This window comes from Archocentrus centrarchus, chromosome 15 (genome assembly GCF_007364275.1).
Source record: "Archocentrus centrarchus isolate MPI-CPG fArcCen1 chromosome 15, fArcCen1, whole genome shotgun sequence".
NCBI lineage: Eukaryota > Metazoa > Chordata > Actinopteri > Cichliformes > Cichlidae > Archocentrus > Archocentrus centrarchus.
The window spans coordinates 14,548,132-14,576,058 of NC_044360.1; the positions used below are offsets into that span (position 1 = coordinate 14,548,132).

Sequence of the window (27,927 nt, forward strand, 5' to 3'; positions counted from 1 at the left end):
CATATTGGGGCTTTATAATCCTTCATCAGTGGTAGAATTGTATCAGGGTGATTATTATTGTTTATGTTCTTGTTTTAAGGGAACCAGCTGGATCAAATTATTATTTTTAATCAGATTTTAATGCATTACTGATGAATTTGATTTAGCTTTTTTTTTTCTTATTTATGTTTTAAATTATGATAAACTCTAACAACACTACGCAGAACTCCACCGCTAATCCAGTGAGCCAATTTTCAAAACTAATCAACGATTTTGACACAGAATTTTTTTAAAATTAACCGTGGCTTATTTTCAGAAGTAGTGTCAGTGTTAAAATATTTACTGCGGTCAAACTATTACCAATAGATGGCATCAGATGAAAAGAAGTGGGTTTAGCGTGGTCTTGTGTACAATATCGCAGTTTCACATAGTGTAGTTGTGTTCAAATGCTCCCACTGACATGGGAAATCATACAGTAACCAAGTAAACACGTCTTGTTGTGCATTTTTCTGGTAAATTAAAAAACATAGAAATGTTCTGTGGCTTGCCCAGTTTTGTTGTTGTTGCTTGCTGATTGATGCTGAATGGGAGTCGAGTGTGTTGCTGAGTCTCACATCGTAGGTGACGTTGCTGTGGAGACATGAAGCGACATCTCCCCAATATGTGGAAATTTCTAGTGGTCCGTGAAAGCAGCACTGGTGAAGGCGTGTCGGGAACTCCCTACTAACCCGCCTACCCCACAGACTGAGGAGGGATTCATACCACATTGCGGCATAAAGCACTGCGACTGAGAAGTAGTCCTTAAAATTTTCAACGGTAAGGATTTTGCAATACACATATCTATTGTAGAAAACTGACCTAGCTATCAACAGAGTACTCTCTGTTCTGTATGTAATTGTTAACACTTTGTCTTTGAGTCGTGTGGGGATAGCCGTAAGTTAATGTGTTAACTGCAAACTCCGAGATAAACACCGCTGTATTGCAACAGCTGCTGTCTTATGTGCGACCACTTCTTATCTTTCCATGTATTTCCAAACGTAGCATTAGCTCACTAAGCGCTCCTTGGCCTGGCGTTGAAACATTTTAGCGGTTCCCCTCGACTAAACGCGTCCCGTAGTCTTTTATCTGGATCCGGGCTACACTTGGAGTGTTAATTTTAACCCAGGCTGGTTATTGTTGTGTAGTTTTCACACGCATATCCACGCTCTGCGTTTGCTGATTGCTAACGGTCTTCTCAGACTCACGCTTTGAATACAAGAGTGAAGCTAGCATGTTAGCTAGCGAAATACTAAAGACGCCAGCTTGTCTATCTATTTTAGGTGGTCAGACTATAAGCTTTTAAGCCACACTATATACAGCGGCTGCTAAGGCCTCGGTGTGAATGAAAGCGGTGTTTTTAGCACACTAAGCCACCTGAGCCAACCGTTATTTGGATGTAAAGCGAAATCTCTCAGATGTGTCCGTTAACGTTACAGGGATGTATTTCCAGACGATTTATATCTCACTCTTTCTGTGTAAAAATTAACCGAGCGTAAAAGATAGACAAACATTGGTTTTAGCGCTTCTTGGCTGAATTAACAGTCTCCTCTATTCCGTTTTTCTATCAAGAACAGGGCGGACCTGATATAGCACTGTTTTCCAGTTACAGAGGCGCCTCATTCATTTTAAGGGGAGGACGGGAAAAAATTAATCAGAGGTGTTTAAAATGGAATTTATTTGCTGCCAGTATCTACCTAGGACACAGGGAAAAGCTCTTGAAGACTTTCAGCAGTCAAAAGGGACAGTGAACGAAGTCAACAGGGAGATGTCTGTGCCAAGAAACTGTGGAGAAAGCAGCCCTTCACTGGCATAAACAGTGTGACTGCAGCCAGTGTCAATAGGGCAAAATGTTAAATGGGGTTTATTGTTGTCACTGTACGCTGAGCCTTTGCGGAGAATGCCTCATTGCACGAGGGAAGCTTGCTTAACACTGAACACCCATTTGACAAGCAAGAAACAACAGCATTTTTTTCTTCCTTTAGTGGGGAAAAAAAAACCGATTCCTCCAGGCACAGCCATGAAAAACAGATTGCCCAACAATATCTTAGATCATCAAGTTCCTCATTCCTCGAGAACTGGGAAGGAAACGGTGTTTCCATGCTGTCATTGTCTATTGTCTGTCACCTCTCTTTTTCAAGTTTTTCGTTTTTAATCTAGAAATTCACCAAGCCGTTATTTGACAAACATGCGCAAATCGTTCTTTGTTTTTGTTTATTGAGGTTCTCGGTTACTTCCAGTGGCTGCAGATTACAGGATGCAATTACAGGTGTAATTTATCTATTTATTTATTTTTACTTTTTTTTTTTTTTTTTTAATGACTGATGGCAACGTTTTTCTAGGCTGTCACGTTTAACTTTTCAAATCTAACTGACAACCTTTATGAGTGATGTTTGCACATGCCTGCAAGTGCTGTTAGTGGAAGCTTAGGGGGATTTTTGGTCTAGTCTTCGAAGAAGAGAGAGAAGCGGACAGCAGCAGGAAATGAGGGAAGAGACACACATAAACGGGGCAGGATGAAGAAGACGAGTGAGACATAAACTCCAAGACAAGAAAAAGCAGATGGGGTGGGTGGGGGAAATAAACCTACATGTGCACTCAGTACAGCGTTTTTTAAATAAAGGCTTTTGTGAAAGATATATTGGGAGTGCAAGCAGTGTATTTTCAGTGTGTAGTCATCTGGGTGGATTTGTTTTGTTGTAATAATCTAAATATCAGTCATGCTTGCAAATCCTTTTTTTTTTTTTTTTTTCCTAGATTTAAATGACAACTATTTATCAGTTATTCTACATTTAAATCTGTATCCATTCGTCAAAAATATACCTAATATAATAACATTAATGTGTAGAAGATTAATATTAATACATGGAGTTAGGGTTGGGCAACGTGTTAAAGTTTTACCACCAGTCCACATCACTCTGTCCCCACGAGTCATTTCTGGTGTATTTGCAGAAGCAAATGAGGTTATGAGTTAACAGTTAACCAAGCCGTGACAGTAAATGCCTGTTATTTTTACTTTCTCCTCCAGAAATACAATAATTTGCTGCTTGTGTTTAAGTTATGGGTAAACTTTCAGTTGGGCCAAAATGCATGTATCTTCAGCTTTTCAGAGGATCCTCTTCACAAATTTTAATGTTATCTCAGACCAGAGACTATTTCATGGCAGAGTTTTGTGTCTTACTGGGATAAGTTATAAGTTGGAAGCTTGTCAGGTGCCACAGGCCCTGTGTCAGTGCTGGTGAAGTTACATTAAAACTGTGACACATTAGTAATAAATGGCCTTCTTTCAGAATAACTAATTGTGAGGGACCACAAAAGTTTGTTTTTCATGGGCTTGAAAATGATTAATGGGGACTTGCTGACGTACTGGCTAAGTAAACACAAACGGGAAGCAAACACTAACACCTTGAATAATTGCAAAGATAAAAAACCAACACTGATATTATGAGTCATTGTTTAAAAATATGTATATGTGCACAAACCAAGGTAACTAAATATGTTGTGAATGACTTTATACATTGCCTGACTACTAGTCCATCACACTAATAACTCACGTTAATGCATATTGGCTAAGCCTAGGGATTACTAGGCATGGATATTGAGCACTAGTATTAAATTCAGGAGTATTGCTAAGTGCCCTGATAAATGGTACCTTTCTGTCAATATTTATATGATATTTATTGATTCTAAGATGGCTGACGTTTTCAAATTCATAACTGCCCTGGTGTTGCTGTGTGTTTATGTCCTGTGCTCTCTGGCCATGATTCACAGGCTGGACTGTTTACCCTTCTTATCTGCCTGAATGATCTTTTTCTGTGGCTGATTTTAAGTTCAGTGTGACTTTGTCCTCACATACCCTGGGAATCTTTGGTAACTTTTGACTCACCTTTCACTTTGGATGCTCATGCTTTTTTTTTTTTTCCAGAATCAGAAGGTTTTATTGCCATATGGGTGAACAGGTTCACAGCATTAGGAAATTGCTGCGGTACTTCGTGCTTACATAAAAAACAATAAGTATAAAAACTATAAGACAATGTTACAAATATACAAATTACAAATATACAGAGGTATTAGAACTATAACTATAACACAATATTACAAAATATACAGTGCAGAGAATAATTAAAAGATAAAAGAATGTAAACTAGTCCAGTAATATGTACATCAGTGCAAACAGACAGGTGCATAAACATAGGGTTCATCAGCGTTTGTGGAGGGTGGTGGTAACAGTCTTAGGGTTATTGTTCATGAGTCCAACAGCAGAGGGGAAGAAACTGTTCTTATGGCGAGAGGTTCTGGTCCGAATGGACCATAGCCTCCTGCCTGAGGGGAGAGGGTCAAAAAGTCTGTGCCCAGGGTGAGAGTGGTCGGCTGTGATCCGACCTGCACACCCCAGTGTCCTGGAGGTGTATAGGTCCTGGAGAGGTGGCAGCCAATCACCTTCTCAGCAGAGTGCACAATGCGCTATAGTCTCTGTTTGTCCCTAGTGGTGGCTCCAGCGTACCACACAGTGATGGAGGAGGTAAGGATGGACTCGATGATGGCAGTATAGAACTGCACCATGGTCCTTACTGGCAAGTTGAATTTCTTCAACTGCCGCAGGAAGTACATCCTCTGCTGGGCCTTTTTGACGACAGAGGTGATGGTGGGCTCCCACTTGAGGTCCTGGGTGATGGTAGTTCCCAGGAAGCGAAATGAGTCCACTGTGGTGATGGGGGTGCCAGTCAGGATGATGGAGGGTAGAGGGGCTGTGTGCTTCCTAAAGTCCACTATAATCTCCACTGTCTTCTGGGCGTTCAGCACCAGGTTATTTTTTTATCACTTAAAAAAAAATATAGGCAAGTTGAATTCCATTGTGTCACACTCTGAGTTGGAAATTATTATTCATGCCTTTATTTCATCACTTCTGGATTTTCCAATTCACCGGTTCACTTGTCCTAACAAAACCTCTGCAAGATTGTTCTGAACACTGCTGCGAGGCTTCTGAGCAAGTACAGATCACACAATTGTTAATTCAGTTGCACTGGCTGCCTATCAGCTTCAGAGTCCACTTTAAGATTCAGGTTTTGACTTTTAGAGCTCTGTATAGACAAGCACCACCGTGCATAAGTTAACTTTTACATCCATACGTCCCCTGCCCCTCCCTGAAGTTTTGTGATCAAGACTGCAGCTAAAAACTCATCTTTTAAAACTTGCTTTCTGGTAACTTTTTTTTATGTTCATTTTTGTTTTGATATTTATCTTGAAAGGTGCCTTCAAAATAAAATTTGACATACTTGCTTACTTATTTTTCCTACATTTAATGACAAAGCAGCTAAATACAATGTAGTGTATATGAAATGGTAGTTTAGCATGGGGGAAGCAACACCAGCAAAAAAAAAAAAAAAAACAGGTCATTTGTTATGAGAGGCATGCTTCAGCATATTTTACTGCTTTAGCAAAATGCCTGCTTTACCAGCTATTTCAGCGCAGCCTCTCAGCTCCAACACTGCTTAACTAAAAATGCAGCTACTTTGACCTTAAGATCTGTTGATTGCTATCAGTATCAAAATAACTCAGGCTCAGTTGGCATGGGTTTTTAATACTCTTTAAAATCTTCCTAATTAGGGCTTCATCCCTGCTGTGTACTCCCTATGGGTAGTTACAACTTAGTTAGCCTAGTTTGAACTTAGTGTAATCTGTCCTAATGGCCAGAGATAATTAATTCTGTGTTGTGAACTGTTGTCAGTCTTCAAGTTTTATTTTTTATTTCATGTTTTTTTTTTTTTTTTTTTGTCATGCATGCTTAAAAATTGATAAGCATTTGATGGCTGGAAATAGGATATATGTGCCTCAATATGCAAACTATCATGGTTTAATGCTAATAGCTAATGGCCTTGGCTTGTTTGTTGTTTTAACATATTATTGATCCAACTGCCATTGGTTATTTGAGTGTTGTTTTTTTGTTCCTCTAGAGAGGGGATGTACAGAGGGCTTCAGTACTGTTTCTGCCATAATTAGAAATGCACAAAATTTTACCGCCACTCATATGATGTCCCAGTTTCCTGTGGCCTACAACAGCTTTTACAGATCTGGGCTAGTAGCGCTTTGCTGTAGCCTATTTTTCACATGTCAGAAAAGAAACTATGTCCAAATACAAGATGACATTTTAATAAGGCTGTGACAAAAGGGCAATGCATAAGTTGTGTAATGGTGTCTTACTAAGTTGGTTTTAGTTTTTCATTAGGCCAGATGATGCATGTAAATGACACATGCATGTGGACAAGTGTGATGGGTGGGACTCTCGGTAAGGAATTTGAAGTAATAAAAGCTACCCCCGAATGCCTTTGAGCTGCTATGTTGCCTGTTTATTCCTGAACTAGGTATTTCCCTTTCCCAGTTTGTTTATGGTAGCTCTGATTTCTCTCTGAATTACACAAATGCTGTTATAATCTCTCTTTGGTTTGCAAACAACAAAAGCCACTTATATAGCACCCAATCACAACAGTCACCCCAAGGTGCATTATGCCATAAGGTAAAGATTTACAGTGTGAAAGAAAGCTCACCACAATCAGGTGATCGGCTATAGACAAGTGCTAGGCGACAGTGGGAAGGAAAAACATCCTTTTAACAGGAAGAAACCTCTTGCAGGGCCAGGTTTAGTGCACCATTGGTCATTGCACCACTGAAGCAGTCACCTGACTCAAAACAGCTGGGTATAAGAGTAAAGAAGAGAAAGAGGAGAATATAAATGATGTGGAATATAATCACCTGGGTGTGTGGAAAGAGGTGAGTCAGTAATTTCCATCCACCCTTTTGCTCCTCCTGTCATATGGAGTGCAGCTGGCAAATGCACCAGCAATGCTTGATTGATTCATTTGTTTAGTTTAGGGCTGCACATCACCACCAGGAGCCATCATAGTCTCATTCTGCTATGATGGTGCTATGATTTTGCATCAAATAGTAAAACAAATTTGCTGTTTCCATCTTTAACAGTACCAGTTTTCTTGCATGTTTTGCAAAGTATTGTGCTTTGGAGTTGTTGAAGTGGCTCCTTTTTTAGGTTCTGTATTTTCATTGGAGGCTGGCAGTCTCAAACAAGAGCTTGTGTCATTGTTGTGCATACTAGCAGTGTTAATTTTGACAGCAAATTTTGATTTAGTTTTAGTCATAGTCTTTTGACGAAGATGTAATTTAGTTTTAGTCATAATTTAGTCATCTGAATAGTTTTAGTTTTAGTCGATGAAATTATAAGAATTTAGTTGACTAAATCTACAGTCGATTTAGTCGACTAAAATATAAAGGTTGTAAATTATAAATGCTTTTTCTTCTTTTCCCTTGAATTAGTCATTATACACACTTAATAAAATTAAAATTTTTTTAAAAGTTATGCAATATTATTAATAATAACACGAGCGTTTCACCTGCTACCCACACACCTGATCATTAACACCACCTTACTGAGATAATATGAGCGTTTTACAGCAGGACGCACTCTGAAAGGTACAGGGCAGTGTTCAGGACTAAGATTAGGAAAGGCTGATCCACCGCGGTGTGGAGATTTTCTCTAAACACAAACGCTAAACTGGGAAAAACACTTTACCCTGCATGACATTAAAATGCTTACCTTTGCATGGAGATCTGGGTGACTGGTTTGCAGATGTCGTTTAAGATTTGTCGTGTTTTTACCCGAGATAGTCGCCCCACATGGTTTACACATCGTTTTGTTTGTCACGGCATCAAAGGACAAGTGTGTCCATACATCGGCTCTTCTCTTTCTCCCTGCTGACATTGTTTACATAACTTAGTTCTATCGGAAGTAACGACAAATCACAGGCTAGTTTGGTCTTCCCGGGTATAGGGCAAATTTGTGCATCTGTGCGTTTGATTGGATGTTTTCCTAACTTGTCCCGCCCTTTCACAAAATTAAACAAGTTCTGATTGGATTTCTTCCCCTCCAAGCATTTTTGTCTCGTTTTCATTCGTTGATGAAAGTGTCAGTTAATTTCGTTATCGTTTTCATCATTTTAGGTAGTTTTTATTTAGTTATCGTCTCGTTATCGTCATGAAAAAAGGTTCGTCGACGAAAACTATGACGAAAATATTTCGTCAACTAAATTAACACTGCATACTAGGGAAGATAAATGCATGGCATTTCTATATTGTTATCACAATATAACACTTTATCACATAAAAATTTATTATATTATTATGGACAATATGATATGGCACAGCCTTATTTTAGATTTTAGCCTATTTTGTATGGAAAAATGAACACAATGCTATACTTAGGGTGGCTAGTGTATCAGTGGCCAAAGGCAGACTAGTAGATTAGTGTTGCAATATATTTAAAAAAAAAAAAAAAAAAAAAAGCGTAGCCACAAAGTTTAAATGTGAAGCAAAACTGGGCTAGGAAGTCGTGTAAGAGGTAATTTCTTTACATTCTTGTGCTTACAGGGAACCTACATCTCCTTTAGTTTATGTCAGTGCCAATCTTAAATGTAGAAAAGCCACACCACACTACTGTGGAAAAGAGGAAATGGTCTGCAAAGGCACAGATTGAGCCTACATGGTAATGGACTTTATGACTAGACATACCTGTACAACTTTTTCTGGTTCTGATTGTTGCCTGGTTTCACATGACTAAACCTGTAACTTACACTTGCGGTTAATGGATTAAGGAGGTAGCACACATGATCTAGACAAAATAATATGTTAATATGGAGCAATAATATGGAGTAGTTGTTTTCTCCTCCATTTTCCCTTTCTTGCCATGGAACTGTAAGGTTATTAAAAGGGTGCACTGATTGCCTCTTCACATAAAAACTGTGGAGGTCAGAGTAACCCAGACAACAAGGATCCGGAGGACTCTTGAGTTCAGCATGAGTAAATTGACCTTAAACACATCAGGGTCCAGGCTAGGGGAGAATCATCATGTTAGTTTGTAGTGATTTAAAGTGTAGTTCATTTATACCCAAGAAATGTGTATATTTTGTGAGTTGTCAACATTACATCCTCTGTGATATGCCCTCAGTGTTTCAGCGTTTTATTCAGAAGTGCATTAAAGCATATTTCTCAGAGAAAATCAATAGTTTCACCATCTTTTAGCAATCATTCAGAAAGCATCATTGGCAAGTTGGAATTTGTCTGCATTTGTAGTTAAATTGTTGATAAATGCAAACATGAAGGCAGTGCTGGGCACCACACTAATTACTCCCTGTTGACAGCAAATTGTCTGTGTGCTATCCCAGATATAATTTATGTGTGTACACCACACACAGTTGAAACTAGCATCTAGCTAATTTGTGTGATGCTCCTGTGGGGCTGTATGGGTCTGTCATCCTCATCAGTGACCCATGAAGCCACAGGTGGTTTTCTCATTAGTAGACAGAACCTCCCAGTAGCTTGGTTGTTGTGACATTCAGCTTTCCAGAGACATGTGCAAGCAGCATCCCTGTTTTTATGGCCTCTCATCATTACCCTTGGTCAAACGCCCTTGCGCTGTCAATTAACAAATTGGAGAGAATATTATTGTGTGATAACTAGGAGTGTGTGATATAGACAAAACATATCTCAATAATTTCTGTAATCTTGACAATAATGATAAATGATATTTTGCATTATTTAAAAATGTCTTCCTAAAAGAAGTGCAAGCTAGTAAAATATAAGATTTAAATCAGCGTTATTACCTCCTTTGGCAAGTTTTTCAAAAGCAGACTTGACAGAATGGGGGGGGGGTCAAAAAAGAGGCTGCCCCCTACATTATAGCAAAAAAAAAAAAAAAAAAATCATAGAAAATGCACTCCTTCATCTCATCAGAAACCTGCTTTTTGGTAGACCACTTCAGCGTATTATGAGGCTCCAAATGGGTGAGCTTTGAGAACGTTGCTAGGTTATGACGCAGTGATTGTAACATATCTATTTCTGTAACATACCTAAGTTTGCTGAGTGTGTGTTTTGCCAGACACCTTAGCTAATTTAGGTTTGTCTGGGGCAGCAGGTTCCCGGAATGTTTCATATTGCTCATACTCGTTGATGATGGAACAGGTTCATCGTCGAGCTATCCGCTTTCTTACAAAGTCTGCAAAATGCCGTCTTTTGATCAATGTCAGTCTTTTCAACTCCAAACCACCTCCTTGCCTAGGAATTAAATCTAAGGCAGTAGACTCCAAGTCTGGCGATGTGTGAATTTCTTTCCCTGGGGCAGTGTGTTTCCAGCTTTAGGTGTTTTTTTTTTTTTTTTTTTTTTTTTTTTGCCAGCTATGCTAGTATGGGCACTCTCAAAGTGCATGGTGCAGTAGTGGTGTGCGATACTGCATGATTTGGTATCAATGCGGTACCAAGTAAGTATATGGCCAGTATTGCCGATACTGATACTTTTTAATAAATATGAAGAATTTTCACGAAGTTTAAGTGTTCTGTGATTTTTTTTTTTTTTTTTTTTTTTTTTTTTTTATTTTAAAAAAGATTTTATTAAAAAAAATTTTTTTTTTAAACTTTGGATCATTTATTAGTTAAAAACCAGAATAGAATTGGGCAAAGTTTATAGGTAAATAGAAAATACTTTATCAAAATAAAAGTTTTTGTTCTGAAACAATAGAACAGTAACAAAACATGTCTGGATTTTCTTCTTAAATAAAGTGTACAAAATGATCATTCAAGAACAAATTAAAAAATAATTTTTTTCAGGTAGAGTATTCAGAAAGTATAATAGAAAAATGTAATAAAAAATGTCCCTTCATTCACTAATTTTCTGGATTTCTTTCTTAAATAAACAAGCAGTACAAAATTATCACTCCACAACATTATAAAACATTTACACTGCCCGCCCTGCCCCCCACTTCCGGGATCCGATTTGATATAAAAAAAAATATAAGACAATTTTTTGCCCTTTTAAGTTACTTTTTTGACATTTCACTAACTCCTCTTAATTGGAGGGGAATGCAAAAAATGAAAACAGTAACTTAAAGGGCCATGCAATGTGTGTCTGCTCTGTGCTGTGACAGGAGCGACACTCAAACAGTCAGCTCGCATCTTTGATGAAACCACATACAGGAAAGAAACTGAGGCTAAAGTAAAGATCTTATTACGCTACTATTGATCAATATCAATTCCAACGTTGGTATCGATATTATCGATATTTGGATTGATCCTCCTACCATTAACGCGCAGCAGCCTATACTAAAGCATAAAGTAGTGAACATGTGGAGCCATGGTGTTTTGTTTGGTTTTTTTTTTTCTGGTTTTTTTTTCCCCCAGGTCATGAGCATACCCGATAATGTCTGCTTGCACATCGTTAACACGGCAATTACGATATTATCGTAGACGATATATATCACACACCCCTAGCAAGATAACTAGGGCTGCAACGATTCATCGACGTAATCAATGACGTCGACTACAAAAATGAGTCGATGTGGAAGTTCAGCGTCAAAGAGTCACATTTTAAAATCCATCCATCCATTTTTTTCTGCTTATCGTATGATTTTTGTAATTGCAATATACTACAGGAAGATATAGGGGGAGTATTACCTCCATTGTCTGCCAGTAACAACAGTATCAATGATGAATGTAGCTTGAACAACATAATGATGGTGGAACAGGGAGGAGGGTGGGGAAAATGAAAGAAAATGGAGACAGACTGTCAAAGGTGTTGGGAGCATTTCACAGAAAACAAGAATAAAGCTGAATGCAGACAGTTCAAAGCAGAGCTTTTCTTCCACGGCAGCATCACTGCAATTCTGAGTGTTTGGTAAACTGAAACTGTGATGTCAGCTCTGGATGGGTACATTTAAGAGAGTTAGTGCATCGTTGATACCCTGTTAATGTTTGTAGAGTAATGTTCTGTTAGTTTACCTGTTGGAAACAAGGTCTCATCATGGATGATGTTTGCTAAGCGCCACCATTTCAGTTATGTTAGCTAACAAGTGAGGGACAATAAGAGCAGCCACAGTATCCCCCCTCTTGTTCTTGTATTAATATTAGCATTCATTCTGAATAGTAAACCTCTTCATGAACTGAATCGTATGTAAATGTTTAAGGTGTCTTCGATGGAAAAAATCTTAATGATTTAATTTTAAGCCTTATTTGAACCTTTGAACAGAGGCCATTTTTTATTTATTTGCACATTATATTTTCATTTAAAATAAAAATTGCATTCACTTTAATATGCATTGTTTATTTGATATTTATTGTGATGGTTACAATAATGTTACAAATACATTTAGTTTCAAACTCATTTTATGGGTCATTATTTTAATTGTTAAAAGAGACAAGGTGATAAAAGGTGAGCAGGCTTGAACAGGTGGGACAAGATTGAACTAATCGACTAATCAATAATTTTATGGCACTGTAGCTTTCATAGTACTGTGCTCGTAACATTGCAGTAAAACTATAACGACGAGTATTCAATATTTCAACATATAGTGTCTTGTTCTGGCTGTCATGTGGCTTCTGACCCTAATCAGGCCATCTTAAGAGACAGTGCCTGCGATTTTTAGTTTTTGTATCAATTTTTGGGAGCATCTCAGAAGATACATACTGTTCTGCAACAATAAATAGGCAGGCTTGTTTTAAGGAAGCCACATCAAGCTGTAGAGTAGATGAGGCATAGAGGATCTGTATGGCATAGAGGATCCAGTCAGTTTTCAAAATAAAAGGGTGTGTGTACTCTAAAGGCTCCACCTCTGAAACCCTGTTGGATGTAATTTGAAGCCATTTGAAGGACAGAGACATCAACAGAATTCCTGGATTTCCTTTTTCATACCTTGTACTGTACCTGCTGGATTTCTTAACAATATTAAGCATTGCTAAGAAATCTCAAAGATCCACTGTGCAATAGCAAGAATTTGTCAGTACTGTGGTCCACTGTATTTGACTATCCAAACTTGCACATGACCACTTTACTGTTATACAGAGACGTGTATTTCTCACTTGTAGTGCCATTGCTTTTTTAACACCAGCTATACTTTTTAAAATTTGAGCTAGTAACAGAAATGTATTTGTCTTTATTTTATTTAGGTGTGCTGCCTCTTCTGTAAAGTGCTGCAGAATTCCAAGCATATTCTGCATCCCTGAGCGTTCACTTAAAACAAACTGCTGACCTCTGAGGTGCTTAAGTTTTCAAGTATAGTACCAGGTGTGTGAATGATCCTTGAAAATGGGTTTCTTCTTATGAATCTGTCCTCCTCAGCGGCTCTGTTTCTTAGAAGTGGCACCATACTTCAAAGACTTCAAATGAACTCATTCCAACAAGTAGGACTCTCAGAACTATCGTGCAATTCACAGGAACATGCAGGGTTAAATTTTATCTATAATATTTCACTGCAACCAGGAAGCCCAGGTATGTAAATATTAGCCTTTCTTTGTCTCTTTATGGGAGTGTTTGTCTGCCTGTAGTAAAGTGATACAGATGAGAATGTCTTGTTCACTCATTGTTATTTTGCCTCAAAAGGTTAATATAAAAAAAAAAAATGTAATAGAATACAACTCTTTCAAAAATTGACAAAGAAAGGGCCTACACCCTTAGCTTACAGGAAGAAGGCAAACAATTCAGTCCTTTTTAAAAGCAGTTTATTGTGTGGGAATATTTGTTTGCTTCTATTGACATAAAATGGTTTTGTTATTAAAATGACCATTTTAAAAACAAACAAAACACAACATACAAATACAAAAAGGCCATCTGTTAAATTTTTCTTTTCACATATGACAGAATGTCAACATCAGGAAATTCTCGTTGTTTTTTTTTTTTTACCACCTACACTGGTCCGTAAATGACGCAGCGTGTCGGCCTTAAGTTGCTGGAACACCTTTCATAGGTGTTAACTATTCATTGTTCACTTTTCTCTACAGTGTTTGTTCTGCTGTGGTTCAGAAAGTTTATAGAGGTGTGAAGTCATTACTGAGATGTGAGAGTCTGTGACCATTTAGATTATGAGACTCCAACAGTTAAAAATAATCTTTGGCAAGAGTGCTAACAAAATTTAAAAGGAAGGTGGAATTGGTTTGTTTCCTTTCTGAGTATATCAGAAAGGAAACAAACCAATGTTGTTGTCAGCTCATGAATGTTGTCAGCAGCTGACAACATTCATGAGCTTCTCCAGTGCAAGAGAGTTGCTTGCATATAGGCATGTGACACAAGAGCATTAACTTTGTTATTTCTAAATTGTGTTTGGGATGGAGACGGGATTGATAGGCATCTAACAACAAAAGTAACTGCACTTTTCTTAAGACAAGTTAGCTGACATGCAAGGTCTATAAGCTATAGTTTAATAACTGATCGATTTACCAGATTTGTGTGTGTATGGATGTAGCCTCATGCATTATCGTGGCAGCTGCCAAAAAAAAAAAAAAAAAAGCAGCCGTAGTCATAAAACTCTAACACATTATTTTACTTGATGCACTTTCAAATCTCCTGCATATTGCATCATGTTGAGCAAGTACTGTGGCTTCTCTAACACCGTCATAGCTATGTTTTAATGTAGCCATGAGGAACATTAATGTAAAAATGACCTGTGTCTCAATGAGAAATGGCTAAATATGTAATGTAAAATCTGATTGTGTACCTTAATTTAGGCTGCAATTACTAGCTGTCATTACCAGTTAGTCTTCCATCGTAATAGTTTAAAAGTAAAGGGGTAAAGCAAACAACTGGGCTCTGTAAATAACCAGCTACTGAAATCCATATATATTTTTTTTGCTTTGCTTTTACTTCTTTGCTTTGTCCTGTGCTGGGGAGGCACACCACAAAGCATTCAGTTCTAGATGACCAACAGATGATCAGAGTGAAGAGGTAAAATTTGGACTTAACTGGTCATTGTCGCTTGTTACATTTGGCTACATGTTGCAGATCTGTATTGTCTGTTCTCCTGATTTGACAAAGGTGATTAATCACAGCAGGAGATTGATGCTCTCACAAGAGGCAGCTGTTTATTTTTGAAAGCCCCCCCACCGCCACAAAAAAAAAATCAAAATTGATAAAGTGAGATAAAATATAAGCAAAACACGCTGGCTTCTGATCATTCAAACATGGAGGGTTGAAAGAAGGAGGAGGTGGCAGTTAAGAGTCAGAAAGTGGTGACAGAGCAGAGCCACCCTGTTTTTTTAGAAATGCTTTTTTTAAAATCCCTAATCTGAATCGACTCTGCGTTCAGCTCTATTGTAAATGAGTCACATGGTCCCACTGTTGCCTGACTAAACAGGCTACGGATGGTGTGTGTTTACGTTTGTGTCTGCAGGACATATTGTTGCTTATGGGTGGGATCGTTTTCTGGTGATGTCACATGTACTGTACTTGTGCTAAACCACCCATCCGTCCCCTTCCTGCTCTTCTCAGCCCCAGAAAACTTTCATAGGGGAAAGATTTAATGTAGAATCACAGTTGTGGTAATATTTGACTACAGTGCAGTCCCACTTAATCACTTTTTCCAGTGAGTGCAGCCCTTTTAGCTGTCTTTCTTCACTTTCTGTTACCACTTTGATTTGTTATAATAGTTCTATGCTTCATAAGGCACATGCAACAGAGGAAGGTTTTTGTAAATAAGAGGAAGTGGTGACGGGACCTGCTTCACCAAGATACTTGAGGTCTTGATGTTTTGTAATGTTTTTTCTTCTTCTTTTTTTTTTTTTTTTTTTGATCTTTCCCTCGCACCATAGTCTTGCATTTGTAGCTGTTAAGTAACAATTAATTATTAATTTATAGTTAAAAAGGAGGCCCACATCCCTTGGGGCTGCTAGCCTTTGCTTTACACATAAAGTTGAATTCCAAGTACTTGGCTCATTTAGTCTTCATGGCTGCGTCCCTCATTGGAAAATACCTGGTAGTTTGCTGCTACTGTCATTTACTGGCATGAGATGGTGGTATAGTGGATAAAGGCTGAGTTACACCAGGAAAATAAGGGTGTTTATTCACCATTTTAATACCTGATAAGCCACTCCAGATGGGGGATTGAAATGCTGACTGTATTAGTCCTCAGTCAAAAATTGGAACACTAGCAGACAGTCTCTTCTGAAAAGGCATCATAGCGTTGCACTCAGTTGTTCACACAAAAGGTGACAGCAATAGTTGGCTGAAAAATGAAACAGGAGAGCCAGAGCGAGAAGTTTAAACCCTGTCTTCTTTTTCACGTCTGCGCAGCTGGCCACATTGTGACGTATGTGTGAAAATCATTTTACAGTCACAGCTTTTCAGTGTGGGTTTCTGGAACTATTCAACCATCCAATAAGGACATTTAATGAATCATTTAGGCACCTGCTTAACAAAACCAATACTCGGTGAGTAATCAGTTTAAGAAGACATAGTTAAGTGATGACAAAATGACAAACCTGTAACAGTCTTTTGACATCTGAGTATTGTTTGTATCTCTCAAGAAGTTAAATTTGCACATTTAAGTTCTTCTTAAATGTGCAAATTTAACTTGTTACCATCTATACATTTAATTATTTTCAATCTATGTCTTGGGACATCCGTTCGCCTGATTGTCACTTTGGTAGGTGTGAAGTTTAAAGATTCAAAGCTGGCTGATAAAGCTGGTCATTTTACAAAACTAAAAAAAAAAAAAAAAAAAAAAAAACAAAAAAAAAAACAGCATGATGTGTATGTGTGTGTGCAATGCTGAGTGTCTTTGACTTTTTTTTTTTTTTTTTGGACAGATAAAAGCCACTCCTGGTCAGAAAATAAACAGGACAAAAGTCATTGCTCAGTAAAGAGTCTTGATGATGAAAACAAAAGCTCTTTGTGCTTCAGTGGCATTTTGCACATCAGCCCTAACTGATTAGTTGTGTTCCTCTGATGTTATCTAAAGTTCTGAAGAGAAAAATAAAATAAAGGATTTCAAAGTCAGAATCCTTTCCTTTTAAAAATTAACAATAGTATGAGGCTGAGGTATTTTGGTTGTTCTTTGCCTGCAGACTACATTGCCCAGAGGCAATGCTGAGTCTAATTTCTGTTTCTGATCTGTCACATTAAAAAAAAAAAAAAAAAAGTCTGCATCATAAATTGATAATTAATGGACTGGTTCTTATATAGTTCTTTTTTATTGTACTTGAGCACTCAAAGCACTTTATATAGCACGTCTTCATTCATTCATTCATACAATCACTCTTTTTTTTTACACTTCTGCATCTAGTCCTTTCTATCTAACTTTCACGTACACAGTCACACTCCCACAAACGTATTGGGAGCAAATTGGGGTTTAGTATCTAGGCTCCTTAGGTATGCAGGCTGGAGCAGCCAGGGGTCAAACCAACAATCTTCCAATTTGTTTAAAACGCCGGTGTTGTGCCAAAAAGTGATTGTCTGCCAAAAAGCACTTTCTTTCTTCGATGGGCCCAAAGTCCGTGAGCTTATTAGAGACAAAGACTTTACAGCTCAGACCCCTTGAACTAAGAGCATGGGAATCATGTGAGTTCAGGTGGTACAGAATTTCATGGGCAACCACAAAGCCACAAACTATGAAGAACTAGTTAATGATATGCTCATATCAAACGCATGGGTTGCAGAATGTCAGTTAAGATTCACTTCCTTCACTCTCATCTTGACTTTTTTCACCCAATTTGGGTGATGTGAGATATGAGCATGGTGAAAGGTTCCATCAAGATATCTCTGAAATGGAGACCAGGTACCGGGGCGCTATAATGCAGACATGATGGGTGACTACTGCTGGTTTCTACAGTGTGAAACATCTGTGAAGTGCAAGAGCATTTGACACATTTTTGAACTGTTTCGGCATACTAATTGTAGACTGTATTAGTTTGAGATTCCTCATATGATTGATTTTGGTATCTGTCTTTTTTTCACCTGTTCACGGTGTACTTTTCAATAAAATCATTAATGTTGAGTTTGACATTTATTGGCATAGTTATGTAACTCAAGATCCTGATGTGCTAGAGAAATTCTGCATATTTGGAATCAGCATAGCCAAATTAGTAAAAATCAGTTGACAAAAAGTTTTTTGTTTGGAGGCGTGGACAACCATGTGAGCGATGATCTACTTTAAGTGTCAAAGGGAATCAGTGTTTTTTTTAGAATCTAAGGGTTTTTTTTTTTTTTTTTTATTAAAAGCCTGATACACACTCCAGTACAGTAGGTGGTGGTAATGCAGCTCTAAGCTGGTTTGTCTACCGCCATTAAACCCACAAGAAGAAAAAGACAACCATGGAGAAACGCTCCATTTACACGAAGATACCTGGTCGCTGCAGTTTAAATGAAGCATCGAAGCAGCAAATTTGTGTCGAGGATTTTTTTTATAATCGAATTATTCGAGTTACTCGAATCATTGCAGCCCTAATAGAATCAAACAGTTACTGCAGACTTGTTGGCTGCGCATCCGTGATGCAAATTTGTCATAACACCACATCCCAAACTTGCTGTACTGGATTGAGATCTGGTGACTGTGGAGGCCATTTGGGTACAATAAACTCATTGCGATGTTCATGACACCTTTGTCACATGGCACATTACCTGCGGGAAGCAGCTATCAGAACACTGTGGTCATAAAGAGAACACACTATACTCATAAAGAGATGTACATGGTCAGCAGTAATACTCAGGTAGGCCGTGGCATTCACACATTCTGAATTGGTACAAAGGGCCTCAAAGCATGCTAAGAAATTCCCCCACATCAAGCAGCAGACCAAACTGTTGATACAAGCCAGGATGGATCCAAGCTTTTATGCTGTTTATACCAAATTCTGACCTTACCATCCAAATGTCATAGCAGAACTGCTGCTTGGTGGATATTTTCTCTATTTTTGACCATTCTCTGTAAACCCTGGAGATGGTTATGCAGCAAAATGCAGCACAGAAATGGCGGTTTCTGAAATACTCGGACCTACCCTCAGTCTTCATCGGTCTTCCTCACTCTGATCCTCTGATTGATATTCAGCTAGTTGTCTTGGCCATGTCTACGTACCATGCATGAAGTTGCTACCATGTGATTGTCTAATTACATATTTGCGTTAAGGAGCGGCTGAACATGTGTACCTAATGAAGTGACCGGTGAATGCACAGGTTACTTTAGTAGTTTCAGAATTGGTTTGTTATTCTCCTTTTCCTGTTCAGTTGTGAAATTGTTTCCGAGCAAGCTGTAAGCTGATTCATAGACCAAAGGTCCTTAACACACAGCTGACTCAGTGACAGCTAATCTCTGATCAGTCTTGGTTGTGAACTGTTAACACATTGTTGTAAGTGCCGTTGTCACCGTGTTTCTCTTTATCACAGCTAGATACTGCTCTCCTTTGCTCCCCACATGCTATGTTGTCGTACACAGCTGGGATGTCACGTAGCTGGCGCATGCTGCGCCACCAGCATTGTCTTCGTATGTTTGTTTTTTTTTTTACGCTTGTTCTTTTAGTTGTGTTTTGTATGTTACATTGGAATTGTTGGGTGATTGGGTCAAATTGTTCCCCAGACTTCAGCAGGAATAAATCTGATGCCAGGTGTTATTGCTGCTGTAGACAACCCAGCTTTACAGCGTGTTTGTTTGGCCCTATTTTACTGGCCTAAATGAACGGGCCTCTGAGCAGATCCGAGGTGAGGTGAGGTACTGATGTGCAGTTTGTTGTCCTGCCAACCATTCCAGCCTGCCAGTGTATTTTAGCTGCTGTTGGCCTGGGCTGATCTGGCTGTGCTAGGGCATGACTGCTGGCTGACAGCCCTTCTGACAGGGGTGGGGCTGACTTAGTGCTCAGCTCTGACCTTCACAATGATTTATGAGTTCCTCTTCTCAGCCTGTTTTCCCTCCCATCCTCCTGCTTTGTCGTCCTGTCCACGTTGTAGAGCAGAACTCGTCTCCAGCTGTACATCACTCTCCCTGATATACAAGCAGGGCCTCCCTATGTCCACTGCCGACATCACGGCCTATAAACAGACGAATGATATGCAGCAGATGTGAGTTCATCTTGTTGTTGGTGCAAAGTTTGGGCTGTTACTTGAAGTTTCAAGTAGACGTGCACACTCTAGAAAGCAAACTTAAGTTAAAGGTAAAAGGCATGATTTATGGAAGGCCTGGCAGAATGTTATTTTCTGAGAGTGTATGAGCCTTTGTCATATATATATATTTTTTGTCTTGATTGATATGTTTGTAAAGCAGCCTGAATTACTTGGTCAGCTGACTTGACAGTCTACTCCATCAAACTGTAGAAATTAGGATTTATCTGTGTTTGGCCCTGTCTCCTCTGCTTACCCCATGAGCAATGAATCCCTGCCTCACACTGTAAATGTTTTCTTTTCTCCTTCTATCCATCCATCACTTTCTGTTTCTTTACATTCTGCTCTGGCCTGAGAGCCTTTATCTAATAATAGTGATTTTAAACCAGAAACCCCTTTTTAAGTGTTGTGGCTCAAAAGGTGCCACTGCATGACATGTTTTGTGTGTATTTTTTTGCACTTCTTAGCAGGTATAACTCATATTGTTGCCATGTATGAATGGAAATATTGATTTGAATCTCATGCTTCTGCAGTTATCTGGAAAGCTTTAAAGTGGTGTGAATTATTCATTTAATCTTTCAAGTCTGAAATTAAGCTTAAGTGGTTTCATCTCTGATTTTAGGTAGTTTAGAGCTGACCATGCTGTTCCATTAAACAGAGCACACACACACAGGCTTGCAGGCTTATCCAGGCAGGCCACACCCAGTAGCGGTTTCAACCCAGTGTCTGTGTAAATTGACTTAGTACTGTTCACTTGCATTATGAATCATGCTTTACCTTCTCTTTGGGTGGGGTATTAGGACATTCTTATCAACTGCAGTCTGATTCACAGCATTTTATTTTTCACAGGAGTGAAGTGTGTGGAAGCTGCTGTGACTCACTGTTCATCTATTGGTCCTAACCCCGAGAGAACTTGCTTCCTTCTTTTTTTTTTTTTTTTGTTTTTGTTTGTTTTTTTTCTCATCACAATAAGAGGAGGCTGGGCTCCCTCTGGGTTCAAGACTCACCATGTGCCAAAACTGGAGAAGACGTACCACTACCCCTTAAAAAGCCAAACCTCTTTTGACTCTTAGCCTCTAGTCTGGGGACCATCCTAATCCTCCACATTGCCCACTGGCCAAGATGAATAAGGTGGCGGCATGGACAGCAGAGGATGTCTTGAAATGGTTGAGCAGAGAGGGGATGCCAGAGTACATAGATGCCTTCGATCAGATGGATGGCCCTGCTTTACTCCGGCTCACAAAAGCAGATTTCCAAAAGCCTCCCCTCTCACGGGTGTCGTCTGATGGAGGACAGCAGCTGTTGGAGCGACTGGAGACGCTAAGGATAGAGACACATATGGAAGCTCATAAAAATGGCCATGCAAATGGGCATGTTGGTGGAATATCCAATGGAACTAGCAAGTCCTACAGAAATGGCACACTGAAGGAATTCCAGGACATGATTCAAATCCCCATCCCTACAGTGGAAACTACACGCTCTCCATTCCCTACTGAGTGGGGGAAGACGGGCATAGCATTCCTCTATGCGTTGGTGTGCTTTGTTACCACAACTGTTGTCATTTCAGTTGTCCACGAGAGAGTCCCGCCAAAGGAGCACACTCCCCCACTGCCAGATAAGTTCTTTGACTGGTTTGATAGGATAGAGTGGGCTTTCTCCATCTGTGAGATAAACGGTATGCTCCTGGTGGGGCTCTGGCTCATACAGTGGATTCTTCTCAAGCACAGGTACAGTCACTATCTTTCTGTTAGGTGTAGTTCAGTTTGCCTGAATAACTTTGTCAAAGTGAAAATTTCATTTGAATGGAAATGCATTGTTCTTTAATTTACTTTGTTTTGTTTCCCTCTTCTTTCTCTGCAGGTCAATAATAGGCAGGCGGTTCTTTTTTATTGTGGGCACACTCTACCTGTACCGGTGTATTACAATGTACATCACTACTCTACCTGTGCCTGGGATGCATTTTAAATGTGCTCCAAAGGTATGATATATTTCTGCATTCCACTGTTAGCTATTTGTTTCTTATTTAACTGCTTTTGGAGCAAGTGTACTGAATGGGGAATATTAGGGGGGAAAAAAAACCTGTGTAAACTGAGAACTGCCCTCCACTGATCACTCACTGTATGTGTTCATTCATTTTGTAAGAGGAGATTCAAGTGGTTGCTCCACTTTCTTTTGGTTTCAGTGGTGCAAATGCCCTTATTGGAATCCTCTAAATCCTGGATTTCTGTCTTGTTAATGTCGTCTTTAACCTAGCTGAAAATATCATTTTAGCATAATGCTACTCAAGTTTAGGTCATGTAACTTAAACTGCTTATGTCGACATGTTTGGGGTAAATGTGAGGGTTAAGTTTATAGCTATTTAAAAGAGATGAAGTAAAGGTAATGTATACGAATACATACTCTCTATCCTTATTTTTGCTGTTGTGGAAAAATGGTAAACCATTTCCTTCTGTCTTGCAGCAGCGCCTGCAGAAGTCAGTCTTAAAGTAACAAAGATCTGTTTCTTATTTGATTCTGAATTACAAAAGATAGCATATAATTCTTATAATATTATAGACTTAAAGTCACTACAGCATTACAGTACTGCTGTTTCATGTTTAAAACAAAAGGGAGTCATTATGTATACAGTAAATTATGATTCAGTGGCTTGTAGAACTGCCTTTAACAGCAGTAACTTGAAGTGATTGTTTATTGTATGACTTTATGAGTTTGTGATATCATTATGGAGGAACTTTGGTCCACTCTTTACAGCGTTGCTTTAGCTGAGCTTTGCGCATATTCGTTTATTTGACAGCTCTTTTAAGGTCTCACAACAGCATTTCAGTTCGGTTGAGGACTGGGCCATTGCAACACCTTGATTCTTTTCTTTTTCAGCCATTTTGTTGATTTGCTTGGGATCATTCTCCTGTTGTACAACCCAGTTTGGGTCAAGATTAAGCTGTTGAACACATGGCCTCACTCTAGAGTACTTGACTCTAGAGTACTTTGGTTAACAGAGGAATTCATGCTCAACTTGATGACTGCAAGGTGCCCAGGTCCTGTGGCTGCGAAACATGCCCAAATCATCACCTCTCCACCACTGTGCTTGGCAGTTGGTATGAGGTGTTTGTGCTAAAATTCAGTTTCAGTTTCTAGTTGTGACATGCTGAGGCCTGTTAGTTTTTCACAGGACTCCCTAGATTTCTGTGAGAACTTCCTTTTTCACATGACTGTACACTGTGCTGGTACAGTTGGTTGAAGTCAAGATGCAAAAGTATTTTGCAATGTTTTACCTGGTCGTGTCTTCATTATGTCATTGGTACACCTGCTTACCTACATAGCTTTTCATTAAATGATGCAATTTGCAATCTTTATTTTGTTAAAGTGAGAATATGAAAGAAAAATTTGTCTAAAACACTGGAAGGGGAAACTACACATACAATGGAAAATTAGCTAAAAAGCAATGGAAAACTTTTACTGCATACTTTTTATGTTTAATTAGCACACACCGGTGATATCGTTATACTCTAGAGGTGATTTAATGAACCACTGCGTTTCTTTCAGCTTCTTGGAAACTGGGAGGCACAGATGAGGAGAGTAATGAAAATGATTGCCGGTGGAGGCCTATCCATCACAGGCGCTCACACTATGTGTGGCGATTACCTGTACAGCGGCCACACTGTCATGTTGACACTAACGTACCTCTTCATCAAAGAGTGTAAGTTTAACTTTGTCTGTGCTACAGTTTAAGGAAAAATGTGTTGTAATGTTTTACTCCTAAAGTCAGTTCCCTTTCTCAAAGGCATGCTTTCCGGTTCTATTAAAATTAGCATTAAGCTGGACTTACTACAATACATGTTTGTTTTTATAACTAATGTATCTGTTTTAGTGCCTTTAGGATTACATTTACAAATCACACTGGATTAGATATTGCGACATTTGTCTAGTACAGGGGTCGTCAACCTGTAATCCGGAAAGAGCCATTTGAACCCGGACGCATATATTGAGAAACGAAAATAAATAAATAGAAGATAAATAAAATGATTTTATTTTAGTATTTCAAGATCACAATAATGTTCCAATTTAAAACTACAACAAAAACTGAACTGACAAAAATAAAATGCACTTCAATTGGATACTTATAATTTACTTCTGCGAGCCGCACAGAGCCGCAGATTAAGCCTGAATGAGCCGCTGGTTGACGACCCCTGGTCTAGTAAAGGGAAGAGGAAGAGTTTCACTCTCCACAGTTTTTATCACGTTAGTTTCAGTTTGTTTAGATGTTGCTTCATTACGCAACTGCACCTTCAGTTCTTCAGCAGGCATTTCCATTATCTAACTGTTTTTTGGGTGGTTTTTTTTTTTTTTTTTTTTTGCTTTTCCGGCCCACTTGGTTTACCAGCAAGCCAGAATGTGTTTGAGATAATGTAGCTTTTTTTAACTGCTTTGTCAGATTGTGGTGATGCTTTTGATGAAATCTTGTTAGAAAAGTCTTTCTTTGACTGTTACATGATACTGCAGTGCTAATTGATATAGTGGTGACATCTAGTGGTGAAAAGTAGAAAAGCTTGAAGAAGCAAAGCAGCAGTCCTGTGTGTGTGTGTGTGTGTGTGTGTGTGTGTGTGTGTGTGTGTGTGTGTGTGTGTATGTGTGTGTGTGTGTGTGTGTGTATATATGTGTATGTGTATATATATGTATGTATGTGTGTGTGTGTATATATATATATATGTATATATATATATATATATATATATATATATATATATATATATATATATATATATATATATAAAATAAATATATAAAATAAATAAAACCATGACCTTTGGCTTCTTTTCTGATAATGAGGTGGTGACTGTTCTTTCTTTGCTCCAGGTATATTAAACTTTTTGTCTTTGTTTGGCAGATTCTCCTAAGCGATTCTGGTGGTATCACTGGTTTTGCTGGACTTTGAGTGCAGTGGGAATATTCTGCATCCTTTTAGCCCATGACCACTACACTGTGGATGTGGTTGTGGCTTATTTCATCACTACACGTCTCTTCTGGTGGTACCACACTATGGCCAACCAACAGGTGAATGTACCATTTATGTTAGTTTGCTGCTAGTTTTACTTTAGTGACATTTACTTTCTTAAAGATTAATTTAACTTGCCTAATCTTACTATTAAACTTTATAAATAATTTGCAAATTCCTCCTACACAATTGTTGTGCAACCAAAACTGGCACAGAGGTACACCTTAGACTGCTGTAGGTTCTTATCTATATCAGATAACATGATGTCATCATGTTTACCAACCACCTACCAATAGGCTAAAATCAGACTTCAAACAGTACTGTAGCATAGACATCTATGAGTATTCGTAATGCAGTTTGGTTTGCAATGATCAAAGCTGAACCTGTGTTTCAGTACCTAAATTGTAAAGAGTATTTGTGGATTACAGCTAACATTTTTTCTGAGCTGAAACAAACTTGTATTTGACATTAGAAGGTATTAACCTGCCAGCTCCCTCAAAAGAAGAACATCTCTAAGTAGCCACAAATATTTTATCAGTAGTATTAGAATCCAAATTCATTTAGGAAAGTAAGCATAACAGATGCGTCAAAACTAAATTTTAACAGGTAGATCAGTTGTGAACCCACTTTTTTTTTTTTTTTTTGCTGTGTTTCAGTCATTGAAAGAGACGTCACAGAGTAACCCATTCTCACGGGTGTGGTGGTATAGACTGTTCCAGTACTTTGAAGAGAACGTGAACGGCACAGTACCCCGGAACTATCAGCTGCCATTTTCATGGCGAGCGTTGCAGTGGAACCACAGTGTGAAGTACAGCAGACTGGACATCCAGTGACCCCTGTCATGTTAAAGCAGACAAGGACTGTGACTTGTGTAAGTGCTGTTTTTAACCAAGGAAGATGGCGCTGTCCAATGTAGCACTGTCCTTTCAGCTCTAGTAACACCCCTGTCCAAATGGGTAGCACTGTGACCCACTTAGTGTTTTCTTTTCCCTCTTATCTTTCTGTTCTGATAGTATTTGTTGACACAGAGCACTAATTTATTTGTTTTTGTTTCTATTTCAAGGGTAACATGTTTCTGCTTTTATAGTAAGTCTGTCAAGCATTTCAACACTTTCTTGAAACTCAAATTTGTTAGTCGAAAGGACACACAAGTTTTTTTCCCCCCTGTCAGCAGAAAATAAGTCCATGTCACCATGCTTTTCAGTTTTTAGTGCAAATGGGTCAGTCAAAGGTTTAAGAACCAAAATGCCATAAGTATTTTGTTTCCTTTTTTATAGCAACTTACTTTTTGTAAACTATCCTTGCGAAAATGAGTCAAAGGTGCAAAAATAATTTTTCTAGACATTTCAAACTTTATTTTTCAGAAACAAATGATGTCCAGAGAAGATTTTTAGATTTTTATCTTTTTCAAGATGGATAACTGAGAGCATAAGAATCCAGTGTGGTATAACATGTTTCCAGTGCCTTCCTTTGATTGATTGTAAAAGAGTTCAAGTACTATATGTATTGTGTCTGTCTGCAGCGGTACCTCTTCGTACCGTGGCGTGGCCACAGTCTCATTCCCATGAATGTATAAAACAGCTACGCCAGCCTTACCATAAGATTGGTCTTCCCAAAATTAAGTGCAGAGAGTGAAGTATCCAGTTTGATTATCAGTGCTTTTTGATGTCAGTTTGTGCTTAGCTGGTTAATGCTGTTCTACCAGAAACAATGACTGTTAATTGTATTTTGGTCATGTCTGAAGCATTTCATTTTTGCCATTGGTGAATCGCCACCAGCCATGTTCCAAGCCCAACCACTGATGCTCAGTTGCCTGTTGCCATCGCATCTGCTTGTTTTACTTTGCAACTGTATCTGGAAACAACTCCCTAATTGGACATTGCATATGAAATGTCTCTGAGGTATTGAGTTAAGTTATTCTGGGCCTGGACATGTCTTGTGCATCAATGCAGAATCTCTTTCTCAGGAGATAATGAGCTCCTCTCTTGTTCCCCACACAGAGTTCTAGTTTGAAATCAGAAGTAATCTCATTGCAGTCTTGTCGTGTAACCTTCTTGGTGATAAAATGTAGAGGGAAAGGTTCAGTGTGACACTTGCATTGAGCTGAGGATATGCCAACAAAACAGAAACTTGAATCAAAGTTTCCGGCCATGTTTGTAAAGAACTCTGTGCGTGTACTAAATCAAGCTGCTACTCAACAGTTTGAAGAGTGCATATAGTGCAACACCCAAACAGTCTTCTTTCTAGAAATCGCAAGCAATCAGACTTGTTTGTGGGGAACAAGCTGAACCATGATGCATGTAGCTGGTGACATTTCCATGAATGTGAAAATGTGTCCATGTTGATTGAAATTATGAGTATTTTCATCTGTTTTTTTTTTCTTTTTCTTTGTGTAACTGTGATGGAACTATAGAGTATTACACGAAAGTTCATTTCTAGGGAATGATTAAAGTTATTATCTGAAACTTTAACTTCAAAATAAGCTCAGTAGCTCTGAAGAAAGACTGCTCTATTTTTTTTTATAACACACAAGCCCAAGTAAATACTGTTCCTGATGTGATTAAATTCTTTAAAGTGTCAAAGGAAGGAGGCAAAAAAGTACCATTATTTTCAAGGTGATTTCATGGAGCTAGTAGAGTTCAGTCCTAATAAGGGTCTTGTTTAAGACAGATTTCAGCACAACACCACCTTCCTGTAGCATTGTCCAATCATTTCACCTTTACAAACAATCGTCAGCTTGTCAGATTTAAAGAGCACAGCAGCTTCCTTGCCTATAGCCATATTTTGATTTGAGGTTATACTTGGTCCATAGTTCTCTGATGTTTGAAAGCTTGGATAAGAATGAAGGCTGGATTTAGTGGTCATTTAGTTTGCCAATCAAGTTATTTTTTTGTCTCTAAGAAAATGTTTATCTTGTCTCTTTAAATGTCACACCCACTTTTTTTTTTGGTGCATACCAGATATTTGTAAGATACTTGGGATGTTTTTGAATAAAACATTTTATTATAATGTA

General features: G+C 38.5%; 1 protein-coding gene across 2 annotated transcripts; it reads left to right on the forward strand.

Annotated features, from left to right (window-relative positions):
* The first annotated feature begins 689 nt into the window (after positions 1-689).
* On the forward strand, positions 690-27,927 carry LOC115793273 (phosphatidylcholine:ceramide cholinephosphotransferase 1). Of its 2 annotated transcripts, XM_030748172.1 has the most exons (7): positions 690-795; positions 20,771-21,648; positions 21,782-21,899; positions 23,465-23,618; positions 24,807-24,973; positions 25,571-25,785; positions 26,437-27,927. In XM_030748172.1, exons 2-6 carry the CDS (start codon positions 21,044-21,046, stop codon positions 25,745-25,747), a joined length of 1,221 nt encoding a protein of 406 aa, XP_030604032.1. In that variant the 5' UTR covers positions 690-795; positions 20,771-21,043; the 3' UTR covers positions 25,748-25,785; positions 26,437-27,927. The 2 variants fall into 2 exon arrangements, with proteins under 2 accessions (XP_030604032.1, XP_030604031.1); XM_030748171.1 differs by having other exon boundaries at positions 25,571-27,927.